This window comes from Bombina bombina, chromosome 2 (assembly GCF_027579735.1).
Source record: "Bombina bombina isolate aBomBom1 chromosome 2, aBomBom1.pri, whole genome shotgun sequence".
Classification (NCBI taxonomy): Eukaryota; Metazoa; Chordata; class Amphibia; order Anura; family Bombinatoridae; genus Bombina; species Bombina bombina.
The window spans coordinates 613,380,020-613,394,248 of NC_069500.1; the positions used below are offsets into that span (position 1 = coordinate 613,380,020).

General features: G+C 36.9%; 1 protein-coding gene across 1 annotated transcript in view; it reads left to right on the plus strand.

Moving 5' to 3' along the window:
• Nucleotides 1-582: 582 nt before the first annotated feature.
• The window catches only part of KCNV2 (potassium voltage-gated channel modifier subfamily V member 2), a 104,468-nt gene continuing 90,821 nt past the window's right edge, over nt 583-14,229 (plus strand). The window contains exons 1-2 of the mRNA XM_053699982.1: nt 583-682; nt 4,117-5,531. Of these exons, the coding sequence (XP_053555957.1) occupies nt 583-682; nt 4,117-5,531 (1,515 nt within the window). The remainder of the gene's footprint in view (nt 683-4,116; nt 5,532-14,229) is intronic.

Below are 14,229 nucleotides of genomic sequence, written 5' to 3' on the forward strand. Positions count from 1 at the left end.
TGGGACGACCTGTGGGTCTTGTTTTTCTTGCCTTTTAGGGTTTTTCCCCTCTTGCGTTTCAGAATCCTGGAAAGGGAGATGTGGAGCAGTGACTGGTTCCACCATTCCTGCAGCAGGAGGATAAGGGTTTTCAACCCTGGTAAGGCTCCTGGTTTTGTTGGCTCTGATATTTAGATGCTGGGGGCCGGAGAACTTCTTCTCTTTGGAATTGTTCCTCCTCTAGAGACAGTGGTGTAAGGGGTCTCGTACCCGAGCACGAGGTTTGTCCTGACTCATGGTAGCATGCTGTTGTCTAGCCTTTTGGCTGGGACCATTACCCTGGAGGGAAGGTCGGGGATCGGTTACTCTATGCCTTGCCATTTTGTTCGTGAGTTTGTCCTCCCCTTCGGTGGGAGGACTTTTGATGTCCTCCTCTTTTCTAACGGAGCCTGGTGCTGAGAGGGGATGCTCCTTGGAGCCAGATATTCTGAGGGCTGGTGTTGAGTTTTTGTCGGTTTACTGTTTGAAACCAACTGCAGCTATTTGCATCTTGAATGTGTGCTGATGGGCTTTAAGGCACCTCTTGGTGGTTTGGGTTCCACGATGGCTGAGTCAGCTTTCCTACCTGGAAGCTGGTCTTTGAAAGTTCCTGTTCAGATGGTTTGGTGTGCTCTGGAGACCTCTTTGCTAACTGATGGAATAGGTATCCTGTTTCTGCTATATATGCCTGCCTGGCCTGCAGGTTTCGACTTGATGAGACAACAGCGAACTCATGGTTTTCTGGAGCACCTCATGATATGGTGCTGTCAGGGATCCTGTTTGGGACGTGTTTCCCTGAGTAGGAATTTCTTTTTTCAGGTCCTTGTGTTTCTAGGGAGTTTGTCTCCCTGGGCGCTACTATCGTACGACAACCTTGGGTTGTTCTATGTTTGTGGAGCCGTTTGGAATGATGCTTGGGTTCTTCTAGGAATCTGTTCTCCCTCTCGGTGGCAGGTAGAGGTCCTTGTCTTTGGCCGGGTACTGTTCATGGGAGTCGTGAGCCATGGGGCTGACTTCTCGGAGGCTGTTTGTCTCTATCTCGGCTTTGCTGGTTGTGTAACTGATGTGCAGTTAACTGGGCTTCGGGTTTTTACCTGTGTTGCTTAATATATTTCTAGGGTGTAGGGTAATTTCAGGCTGGGTTGCCTTTTGAAGGGGTCACCTTTTTTTGTACTCACCCTTTGTTTGCATTCAGTGTCCTCTAGCTTGGTTATTGTTTTCCCAAAAGTAATTAATGCTGCTGTGGACTCTTCCTGTTTGAGAAGAAAAACATAAATTATACTTACCTGATCATTTTCTTTTCTTCTGACAGGAAGAGTCCACAGCTCCCGTCCGCATTTTTGTCTGAGGCGGCAGTTGTTTTTGATTCTTCTGGCACCCTTTTGCACCCTGATATTTCTACTACTGTTCCTTGTTTCCTTGGCAGAATGACTGGGGGATGAGGGAAGTGGGGGAGGTATTTAAGACTTTGGCTGCGGTGTCTTTGCCTCCTCTTGGTGGCCACGTTCTGTATTTCCCAAAAGTAATGAATGCAGCTGTGACTCTTCCCGTCAGAAGAAAAGAAAATGATCAGGTAAGCATAATTTGTTTTTTATTTTGGGGGGGTTGGTGGGGGTTTGTAATGTTAGAGGGTTTGCTGGGGGATTTTCACCAAAAGAGCTGATCCCTTTAGGGCAATGACCTGCAGAAAGCCCTTTTAAGGGCTATTGATAGTTGTTTTATTTTTAAAGGGGGTTATAGAATAGGATTAAATTCAATTGTTTTGTATAATACTTTTTTATTTTCTGTAAATTTAGAATTTTTTGTAATGTTAGAATTTTTTATTTTTTGTAATGTTAGTATTTTCAAATGTTTGTAATGTTAGGTTTTTTTAAAGGTAAGATTAGGTTTAATTTAATTTTACAGGTAAGTTTTTTTTATGGTAGTAAGGATTTACTTTGTAATTTCTGTGTATTTTAATTTGTGTTAAATAACGGGGTGTTAGGTTAAGGGGTTTAGATGTTTATGACTTTGCGATGTGGGAGGCTGGCGGTTTAGGGGTTAATAGTTTATTTAGTGTTTGCGATGTGGGGGAATGGTGGTTTAGGGGTAAATATTTTTATTTAGTGTTTGCAATGTGGCAGGATGTGGTTTAGGAGTTAATAGGCTAGGGTCTTATGGTAGTTTTTCACTTTTTTTCTGTGTTGACTTTTATGGGGAATGTGGAAATGAGGTTGTTTGTGCGAGTAGAGTGTTTTTTCCACTTTTTTGTCTCCATTGATTCCTATGGGGTAATACATGCACACGCACGCTATAACTCTGGTTAGGATTTTTTCACTTTTCTGGTTAACGCTAGCGCAAAATAAGTTTTTTTTTTTGTAATACTAGCAGAACCCGACAAGCTCAAAAAGCTTAACGCTAGCGGTGTTTTCGCTAACGCAAAAAAAAACGCACCACTTGTAATCTAGCCCAGTGTGTTTCAGTATGATGGACAACAGTTAAAAGAAATCTAACTTAACAGCTTTCAGTACAATTTAAACCTTTGTCATTAACATCATGAACTTTCAATGATCTAAGTTTTCCTGTTTTCTGACCAACTGTAGCAGCTTTCTGCTTCTTAATTTTCTCAAGTAGAGATTCAATTATATTTCTCCAATTTTTTACTTACGGTGATTTAAAATAAGAGGTTTCATGCTTTTTTTATTTGCATTTCAATAGATAGTTTTCTCTATTAATTTGCCATTGTTGCATGAATTGCACTGACTATTGTTGTGTATCTGTAAAATAGGTGTGTATACTGCCCTTGGAAGCAACTCATTAAAGGGACACTGAACCCAATTTTTTTCTTTCATGATTCAGATAGAGCATGCAAATATAAGCAACTTTCTAATTTACTCCTATTATCAAATTTTCTTCATTCTCTTGAAATCAATAATGTAAGTTTAGATGCCTGCACGTTTTTGGTGAACAACCTGGGTTGTCCTTGCTGATTGGACAGCACCAATAAACAAGTGCTGTCCATGGTCTGAACCAAAAATTGGCTGGCTCCTTAGCTTAGATGCCTTCTTTTTCAAATAAAGATAGCAAGAGAAAAAAGAAAATTTGATAATAGGAGTAAATTAGAAAGTTGCTTAAAATTGCATGCTCTATATGAATCACACAAGAAAAAATTTGGGTTCAGTGTCCCTTAAAGATTGCGGTTGTGCACAGACTTTCATTTCTTTTTTTTTCTTTTTAGTTTACAATATGTAGCCATTATCACCTAGTAACAACCAATTGGATGAGGTATTAATTAGCCTAGCTTCACTCTCTCATTAGATATGTTGCACAAATGTTACAAAGACAGCCAATATACTATATGTGCTGTGCATAGTAAAAACTGATTGAAGGTAACTCACAAATTTAAATGTATTAGAGTAAATTCCCCTATTGACTTTGCCTTTATATGAGCACTAAAGCAACAGTGTGAAGGTATTTGATTTCTCTTGTTTGTGACTGTAATCAGCCATTGCAGCTGCAATAACTGATTGTGCACATGATTTGTTTCTTCTTTATGTTTTGAATAATCTTTTCTGCCTATCTGTTTAAAAGGAAATACTACATAGTTGGAATCCTTACTAATCAGGGTGATTGGCTGGATCTATCTACACATATATTTTCATAGAATAAAAGTTATGTTATGTTGTTAGTCATATACTATTGTTTAGGTACAGTATCCTTTAGAGTTTTGGATTATTTAGTCTTTTGTATAACCCTAAGTACAATACCAATTAAAATTAGTGTTTTTATTGCATGGGTATCTATTTCATGTTTCCCAAGATGTTTCTTCATACAGATGTGTTCTGTCACATCTGTGCCTAGTTTCATACTGAATGGGATAATAACCCTAAAATCCCTTCTTAAGTACTTAGATCTTCTTTGTCAGCAGGGCTTAAAGAATCCTCTCTATGACATGTACATCATAAGATTCAGTTCTATTCTATTGTGCTCTTGCTGGCAAGCACAAGAAATTAAGTGAATGAGAAGCAGTCACTTTCTTCTGACTATACAGCCTCCTGCCTTTGTTTCACCACTTTCACCAAAGTGTAACATTTACTCACATTTCCTTGCATGATTTAGATATCAGCTGGCAGGAGATGCTGAAGTTTAAGCAAAGGACCAGACCATCTCCTTTAACATATTATAGGGAAGCATCAGGAGAATACTATGGGGGTGTTGGGAACAGAATGCAAATTCACAGGGAATCCAGTAGCCAGTGGAATTCAGGAAACTATATTTATTACATTGAAGATGATGATGAGGACTTAGAGGAAAAGAGGTGGAGGGAAAAAGAGGAAAAGCGGCTTGCTGGATGGCAGAAGCAATGTATTGCAGCACAGAGAGACCGTGGCTATGAGGAGGAACACGATACCTTCCTACTTTCTCCATCTAATTTTGGTAAGTCAAGTAGCAATTCATTACATATCAATGTGGGTGGAACCAGCTATCAAATTTCCTATACAGTTGCAGCCAGTTATCCCAAGACTCGAATAGGTCGTCTGGCAACATACACTGACCGTCATCGTAAGCTTGATTTGTGTGATGATTACAATCCAGCAGAAGATGTATATTTCTTTGACCGTGATCCAGCAATTTTCCACCACATCTACATCTTCTACCGCACTGGGGTATTGTGGATAAGAGATGAGTTATGCCCCCGCAATTTCCTAGAGGAAATCAACTACTGGGGAGTAAGGGTGAAACACACCCCTCGATGTTGTCGTATCTCTTTTGAAGAGAGGCAAGATGAGTTGACAGAGCAATTAAAAATACAAAGAGAGTTAAGAGCTGAGATGGAGACTGAAGAGAATGAGGAGCTTTTCCGAGGAATGCTCTATGGGCACCTAAGACGTAGAATCTGGAACCTGATGGAGAAACCGTTTTCTTCAATCACAGCTAAGGCCATGGCAGTAGCATCCAGTTTTTTTGTTCTTATATCAGTTGTTGCTATGACACTTAACACAGTCGAGGACATGAAATACAAAAATGCTTCAGGAGTTCCCAGTGGGAGACCCTATCTGGAGCACGTGGAGACCCTTTGCATTGCCTTTTTTACTCTGGAGTACATTCTGCGACTCATATCCACTCCGGACCCACAGCGATTTGTGCGCAGTGTCCTTAATGCTGTTGATTTAATTGCCATCTTACCACTATATTTGCAAATGCTTCTTGAGAGTTTTACAGATGATGCAGAAGGGGGGAAAGGATCCAGCCATGAGCATGAGATTGAGGCTGTAGGACGTGTTGGAAAACTTGGTCAAGTGCTGAGGATTATGAGGCTTATGCGAATCTTCAGAATCCTGAAACTGGCACGCCATTCTACAGGACTTCGAGCTTTTGGATTCACCCTCCGACAATGCTATCAGCAGGTGGGGTGCCTGTTTCTCTTCATTGCCATGGGAATCTTTTCATTTTCCGCTATGGTGTACACAGTTGAACATGATGTTTCTGGAACCAATTTTACTAGCATTCCCCATTCTTGGTGGTGGGCAGCAGTAAGTATTCTTTTCACTTATTTCTTACCTGTTTTGAATGCATCATAAGTAACTCTGATAATTAATTAATTATGCATACAAATTTAGATACGACCTTCAGATTAGGTAGGCCTTTTTCTTCATATTGGTGCTGATTTTTTTTTTTAAATAAAAACTGATCAAAGCTGATTTGGTTATGCATGCGGCAAATGCACCCCTATAAGGTGATTTATTGTGAACACCAGGTACACTCCAAGAACAGGCTTATGAATGATAAACTTCTAGGCACTGCACCTGCATCAGCTAAGATTCCACCATAAACAGCAGCCCAGGTAACAATTGTCACCCTGCCTCACAGCCCAGTTCACCCCTGCCTCTAGCTCTCTGAGCAGGTATGGTGTTTGAATCTCTAGTCACACTTGGCTTATGTGCATATGCAGCTGAAACAGTAATAACTTTTAGTAGAAGCATTTTTTCTGAGGAAAGTATTTTACAAAAATGAAATACATTCATGCTGCACTTTTCAGTTTTTGGCGTTTTTAATGTTTACAGTCTACTATCCATCTACAAAGACAACCAAAGCATTAGGTACATTGTATCCACCAACTGTCTACCCTTGCCAGCTTCCCTTTCTTGTGTTCTTTGGAATGCATTCTCATCATGTTACAAACTCAGATCTACCCATGATCTCTTAATTCCTAGCTACAATAATCTTATAGAGAATCATATCTGTCATTTATTGATACATCTTCACTTGCTCTTGTCTCATATGGTGGCTTTCTGTTGCATAGTATTTCAATAAGTCCCCAACTTCTGCACCCTCCAATGCATTCTCCCTGTTCTATCCCTTTTATTCTCGTCCTTTGAAGCCCATTTTATGAATTAGTTTTCCCCTCTGTCTCTGCTAGCCCCACTGATGCCTCTGGTCTTTTTTATTCAAATCCTTCCTTTTATCTATCACAATGGATTACAAGATTGCACATTGTTTCTGCATCAGCTTTTTAATTAATTCTTTAAGACTAAACTAAATCATATAAGTAGCGCTCCACCTCAACCATTTTTTTTCATCCAACCAGCCTCACAACCTATTCCTTCACAACATATTTCCCCAGTCTACTTTATCTCAGTACTAATTCATCTTTTCAACCATTCTCTTCTTGTTGCACAGAAAATAATAAATAAACATCACTCCTATTCTAAAGAAGCTCTTGTCAGGCTCACACTTACCCTCTAACTACCATTGTATTTTCATATTTCCCTTCAAAGTTACTGGAAAGACTTGGATCCAGCCATTTAACTCATTTTCTTTCTTCTTACTTTTTTACAAGACACCTTGCAGACTGTTTTCTGACCACTCCACTCCCCTGAGACAGCACTTACAATGGTCACTAATGACCTAATCAAGTGCTTCAATGTTTAGTCCTGGCCCCACTGCTCTTTTTTCATGTATACATCTAGATAAATTAATCAGGTCCATAAGTTTTGGGTGGCATCAACATATACATGGTGTTGGAATTCAACTGGTCTTGTACTTGCCAAAAGTAACAGGACCGTAACACACAGCTAAATATAACTTAAAAAATAAGATTACAAGTTACATTACAAGTGGAGCACAATGGTGTGTTATCCTTAGTGTGACCCTGTGCTAAGAATAGCTCAAAATCGGGTATTACAAGTGAATGGTAAAAAAGGTTTACCAGAGAATCTTAATGCGGCTGACATTTATTTAACAAGCTCTTCACTTTAAATGGATATTGCAGGGTGTGCAGTTATTAGTCACATTTCATGTTGTAGTTAAGTGCTGTGCTTGAGCACAATACAAAATAGTGCTGAAAATGTAGCGCTTTTGAAAACATGAAATACAGTGTTAACGCTTGAATATATGCATAACAAAACATGTGTATCATATACTAAAATAAAGTATTTCACTCCTATTTATACATAATAAATATAAAATCAAGGTTTATCATTGAAATACATGGTTTAACAGTGATTTATAGCGATATGGTCTTTGATCAGATGTGTGTGTCTATGCATATATGTGTATGTGTTTACATATGAAGCATACAATGAAAAATGAGATAAAAGTTCCTCATTTTATTGCAGAATTACAGTAAAAAGCATAATATCACCAAGGTAAAACTCAGCATACATCCAATGCGTTTTCTGCCTGTACAGCACTTCATCAGGGTGTTTTCATATGTATGTGTGCAGTGTTTTAAACCTATATTTCACTACAAAATTATACTTTAAAATTAAATGAAATAGTGAAGAATTCCATTATTTAACCTTTATTTTAGTGCACCTCCAGTTTAACGTGCCTTTGCCTTAGCACACCTTCTGCTTAGCGACTGAGTAATAGCTAAAATTATTTCTTTCAGGTCATCCCCTAGAAGTTTATTATGTGGGGATTATCCGCAGGACTGGACAGGGACCAAAAATAGGCCCAGGCATTTAAAGGCGAAGCAGCCCACATCAGACCTGTGACAGCTTGGTAGCCATAATACACTAGATCTCTCGTCCTGCAGTACCTCTGTTTAATAGCCAGACAGGAAATGTACGTTCTGCTTTACAAAATAGGCAGATTGTAACCGCTTTCCTATTGTTACACATATTAACAGAGGGTGGTATGTAGCAACAAGGCCCACATAAGATGCAAGCCCTCTGGGCATTTGCCCTGTATGCCCTATGGCCAGTCTGGCCTGATTATACAGCATGCAGATGTTAGCGCACCTTAGACTTTTTCTTGAGTGCTAATATATTACTAAAAAATAAAAGCACTATTGATTTAACTTCAGTGATGTTAGCTTGCAATAGCGCTACTATTTTTGCTCTCCGCTTGTATTCTTGCCACATAATTATTAGTATGCTGTCTGGGAAAGGTGCTAAGTTTCAACAAAGGATTCCATGAAAATAGTTTAATATTTATAACAGTAGTAAATTGGAAAGTTTTTTTTATGTACTCTCTATCGGAATTATGAAATGTAGACTTGCATGTCCCTTTAAAGAAAGTACTAGCGCACCACATTCTTAGACTGATGTATTATTTCTTTCTAGTGATAAGTAGTATTTGGAGGAATATACAGTTTCAATTACAACCAAATTCAGGAGAGTACGTTGTACTATTTTTATCATTGTTAATATATCACAACATGATTTTAGGAGCTCATTTAGTATTTGTTCATCTTTCAGTGCATGTAGCCTACAGTTTGTCAGGTTTCTTTCCTGAAGGAATATTGATGTCAAGTAAAAAGTCAGTGGTAAATGAACCTTCTTAAGTCCATGAATTTCAGGCCCCTCTCGAAATTCACATAAATATTATTTTATTTAAAGCCTTCATATTTATTGTATGTATGTAAAAATGTAACCGGTGAGAAAATTCTAAAACTATTAGCTTCACACTGTAAATCATTCATGGCCAACTTACAGCCCACGGGGCCACATGTGGCCAACTACTAGTTTGTGGCCCCTGGGAAAAAGTAGAACTATGAATAGGTGGTATAGTTTTTGTGGCCCCAGGAAAAAGTGCTTTGGGGACTTCTGGTGAATGGGCAACCAAGAAAATATATTATGGGTGTGTTTAATAGCCATAAATGTATTTGCGGCCCTTTAGGCTTCTTAGATATTGATCGGCGGCCCCCAAGTATAAGGAAGTTGGCAATTACTGCTGTAAATAAATTGAAGAAAATATGTTTAGTTTGCCATAAACTAAATGTCTAAAACAATTGTGTTAAAAAATGTTTATTAATCTCTTACCACACAGTTTCAGATATGTATTGGTGGTAATGTATCTTTTAAAAGAGAGTTCACATAAAGTGCAGTGTATTTTTTTTTATGCCCTACTTTTGAGTGTCAGTGCTGTTAATGCTGAAACTGTTGTAAATTGATGCAAAGCAAACCTTGGTAAAATTACATTTACCTGTACTGTGTGTTTTCTCAAAACTATCTTATATGAAAGATGTAGTTATAGAAGTATGAATTTTAACATGGTATCATTCCCCCCAAGCATGCCTTATATTTTTATATTTCTGAAAAAACATTTTTTTTGTGATCTGATCTTTTTCTTTATGATAATATAATAGTTGTAATGATGTGTTTGTCAAAGTACTGCTTAAAAGACAATACAGTATAATAGTCTTCAAGAAGGGCAGGATTTAAGTATTCATGTGCTATGCATAAGGCTCTTCCGAGGATTAATTAAACATAATGTTATCTGGGATAAGTCAGAGAAAGGGCAAACTGAACTGACATTTTTCTTAGGTGCTAACAAAATCTATGCACAAATACTTTGATAGTAAATACAGGGTAATTCATGCACAAATTAGGAAATATAAAATTCATATAAGAATAACTTAGTTTACTTTTTAATTGTAATGTTGAAAATAAGTTACCAACATTTAAAAAAAATTGCAAGGCTTCATTACAGAATGTTATATAGTGTATTTTAAGGGAAGATAGGCAACTGTGCACATAATTAACATTAAAGATGCTTCTCAACATTCAAACTGAGATATGCCTACATAAAATTACTTTACCTCACTTGTAAGATCAAAGGGACATGAAACCTAAATCTTTTCTTTCATGATTCAGATAGAGAATACAACTTTGCAATTTGTGTCTAATAACCGATTTGCTTAATTCTCTTGGAATCCGTTGAAGAAGCAGAAGGTTTATTGGCATATTGGTCCCACATATAATGTTCAGATGTAGGTCTGAACATTCAAAGAAGAGACTAGTAAGGTCTTGAGAGCTTACTCAATACAAAACATTGATTTTGTTGGTCCATTAAAAGGTATCACAATCTACTGAAAAATGAAACATTGAAGAAGCAGAAATGTGCTACTGGGAGCTAGCTGAACACATTGGGTGAGTCAATGACAAGAGGCATATATGTGCAGCAACCAGTCATCAGATAGCTCCCAGAAGTGCATTGCATCTCCTGTGCCTACCCAGGTATTCTTTTCAACAAAGGATACCAAGAAAAGGAAACATATTGGATAACAAAAGTAAATTGGAAAATTGTTTAAAATTGCTCTGTCTGAATCATAAAAGTTGAATTTTGAATTTACTGTACTTTTCAAGTAAACACCATGTAATTACTAAACATTTCTGTTTCCTTGCTATCAGCCAAGTCTAAACATTTTTTAAAACAAATTAACATTGCTGTTATTGCTGCAGCTGTTTTCCAATAGCCAAACTCCACCCACTACTTGCCTTTTTTGGCAAAGGCATTCTTGGCTTGAGTCTGCAGACAAAACGGCTAGTCACGGTCATAATGTTACTATAAAGTACATTATTTTGCAATTGTTATCGGTTAAAACCAATTAAGGAAAATATGTAGCAGGAATAGCCTTGAGATACCTGTCATGTGCATTTCTAGCTCTGAGAATAAATAAAACCCACAGTTAAATTACATGAAAAAGGACACAATAGATAAATGCACTATCCTTTACTAGATAACCAGCGATCATTGATTATTAATAAAATTAATAGATGAAACAAGTACGGAGGCATCTCACTTTAGAACTACGCCAGAACTGCATTCCATTTCTACTTACTCTACATCATTTGTCAGAGGAAAAGTTTTTGTGGTAGATCCATCACAGAATATAGAACATTAGTGTCCCATGAAATATAACTTACAGTGAATCATTTACTGTATCTCCTTAAATACCTAGAGGCATTGGATTTTATAGGTTTCACAAGATAATTCTTATTATTCATTATAAGCTGGTATCTTCGTTTAAAATTTTACCAGAGGATTTTTTTTATTATTTTCTTTTACTATTTCTTATTTCCTTTCAAGATTTTAATTTGATGGATTTCCTATGTAATCTATTTCTTTAGTACTCAAGTAGATGATATCCCTTCCCCCTTCAGAAAAATCCTTATCTTGCTAAGTGGCTCACAATGGGTAGTTTGTTAATCAGTAGCATCCTAATTTGATGATAAACGAATGTACATATTTTCTATACACTTTCTGTGTTATATAATTAGTAGATGTGCAAAAAAATATTTTTGTTGCCATTTACTTGCAAAACAAATTCACAATTTGCACTAATTTTTTTTTAGTTTCTCCATTTAATAGATAGAGGAAACTAACTGAACGAATGAATTCATTTCTGATGAAATGCATCAAATGAGCAATATATATCAGTAATAAAGATCTGAACACATAAAAGATTTTTTGTAAGCATTTAAAACTGTAATGTTGTTAACAATATCGTTAGGGTTTTGCTTTGCCAGAGCATAGACATGCGCAACACCCCTTGAAACTACTCTTGAGGATGTTCACCTGGTACGCTTTGCTGTGGCTTATGTATGTATGATCCTGTGTTGTTGTATGCACTATAGCTGAGTCAGGTAGTGTTGTACAAATGCTAGGATTTACTATTGAAACAAATAAAGGGGAATTTCATTCATGAAGTATAAGATACTAGGATTAGGGTTGCCACCCCAGCCATGTTTTCCTAGACACTTATGAGTTACACATGCTGCAGGGTGTGCAGGGAGGAACATGTATTGTGTTTCTGGACAGCACTATTTATATTCCTCCCTGCACACCCTGCAGCATGTGTAACTTATAAGTGTTCTGTATTATAAGGGACAGGTGGCAACCCTAACTAGGATTGACTTTCACTTTAATTATGTAGGATGCACTGCAGCCTCTCAAATTCAGATTATAAGAAAAGCAAGCAAAATTCAAAATTGTTAGATTTTTTTTGCCATGCGTATGCACATTTTGCATTTTATGTCCCTTTAATATTACACAGTATGCTGACCCTCAAGAGAGCATTAAAGTGCACAATCCAGACACTGGCTAAAATGACAGTAAACACAGTGAGATTTGTATATAACATGTTTATTTATACATAATGAAACTACTTTGCAATATATTTATTTTGCCCCCTTTAATGTAATTTAGCTCTAAAAATTGAGCAATTTACTCAGTACTTGAATCGCACCCTGCTGAATTGTCGAGGCTAACTCAGCAACATATCTGTCCCCTAATTGTCTTTATCAGATAACAAATGCAAATAAAAGCGCTTTATACTAACTTTATGACCGTGACTAGCCTGGTAGTCTGCAGACTAAAGCCCAGATTGGCTCCTACAAATAAGGCAAATGGTATGTGGAGTTTGGTTGTTGAAAATTAATTGCAATAAAAAGGATGTTAATTTGTTTTAAAAACATTAAGACTTGGCTGATATGTTATTGTACAGAAGCACAACATAAATGTCTTGTAATTACAAGGTGTTTACTTTTCCCTTAAAGGGACATTAACCCCAATTTTTTTTCTTGTGATTTAGAAAGAACATATAATTTTAAACAACTTTCTAATTTACTTCAGTTATCTAATTTGCTTAATTCTTTTGATATCCTTTGCTGGGAAAGCATATATAGATAGGCTCAGTAGCTTCTGATTGCTGGCTGTACATAGAGACCTCATGTGATTGGCTCACTCATATGCATCACTATTTCTTCAAAAAAGGATATCTAAAGAATGAAGCAAATTAGATAATAGAAGTAAATTGGAATATTGTTTAAAATTTTATTCTCTACCTGAATCATGACAGAAAATATTTGGGTTTAGTGTCCCTTTAAAGGAAAATAAAAGTCAAAATCAAACGTCCATGATTTAGAAAGAGGATGTCATTTTAAACAACTTTACTTCTATTCTAAAATGTATTTAGTTCTCTTGGAATTCTTTGTTGAAGAGTGTACCTATATAGGCTCAATGTTTGGTGCAATGTCTTTAATAATGTATTCTTTGGTATATATTGTTGACCACTATAGAGCAGCAGTGTTTGCAAAAATATGTGTATCAATATTCTACATTGTTGCAAACACTGCTGCTCTATTGTGCTCCTGATGTAGATATGCTCTCCAATAAAGGACAAGTATTTTTGATTATAGTAGTATATTAGAAAGTTGTTCAAGATTGCATGATCTATTGGAATCATGACATTTTTATTTTGTATTTCAAGTCCCTTTAATGAATTTGATCTAGTCTTTGTTACTCTATGCAGCTAAAGTTCCCTCACCTATCCATTCCCTGGTGAATGACTTTCATACATACAGGAAGTGATGGAGTTTAGGTCATGAAAACAAATCTACACTTGGTGCAACTTAGGGTTTAAGAGAAAAGCAGGTGAAGGGGAGGACTTTAGTGCAATTGTGCAAATGTTTTGCAAGCTGATATCTGAGCAGTGGTGACAAAACACAGAGTAACAATAAAGCAAGGTAGGAAATACTGCAGTGTACAATGAAACCTTCTAAAGATTACCTGCATCAGGCATGAGCACAAGGCTAGGCTAGGGGAATATATGAGAGCACAAGGCTATGCTAGGGGAATATATGAGAGCACAAGGCTATGCTAGGGGAATATATGAGAATGTGTGGATGGTTTTCATGAAAATGCAAAAAAAGGGGGGGGCATACAGAGAAGAAACAAAGAGGGAAACAAAGAACTGTACTAGTTTTATACAAGTGCAGGTATGTGTATTTAAAAACATGCTTGAATAGATCCAGTTGTGAGCTACCTGGCTATAGTTCTGAGGTTTTGGTAGATCTATGTGACACGTCAGATATACAAGCTGCAGCAAAAGTTAAAAATCTTTTCTTAGGAAAGCAGTATTAATTTCAGCTGTCTCTTTACCATAAATGAATATTAAAGGGACATGAAACACAAAATGTTTCTTTCATGATTCAAATAGAG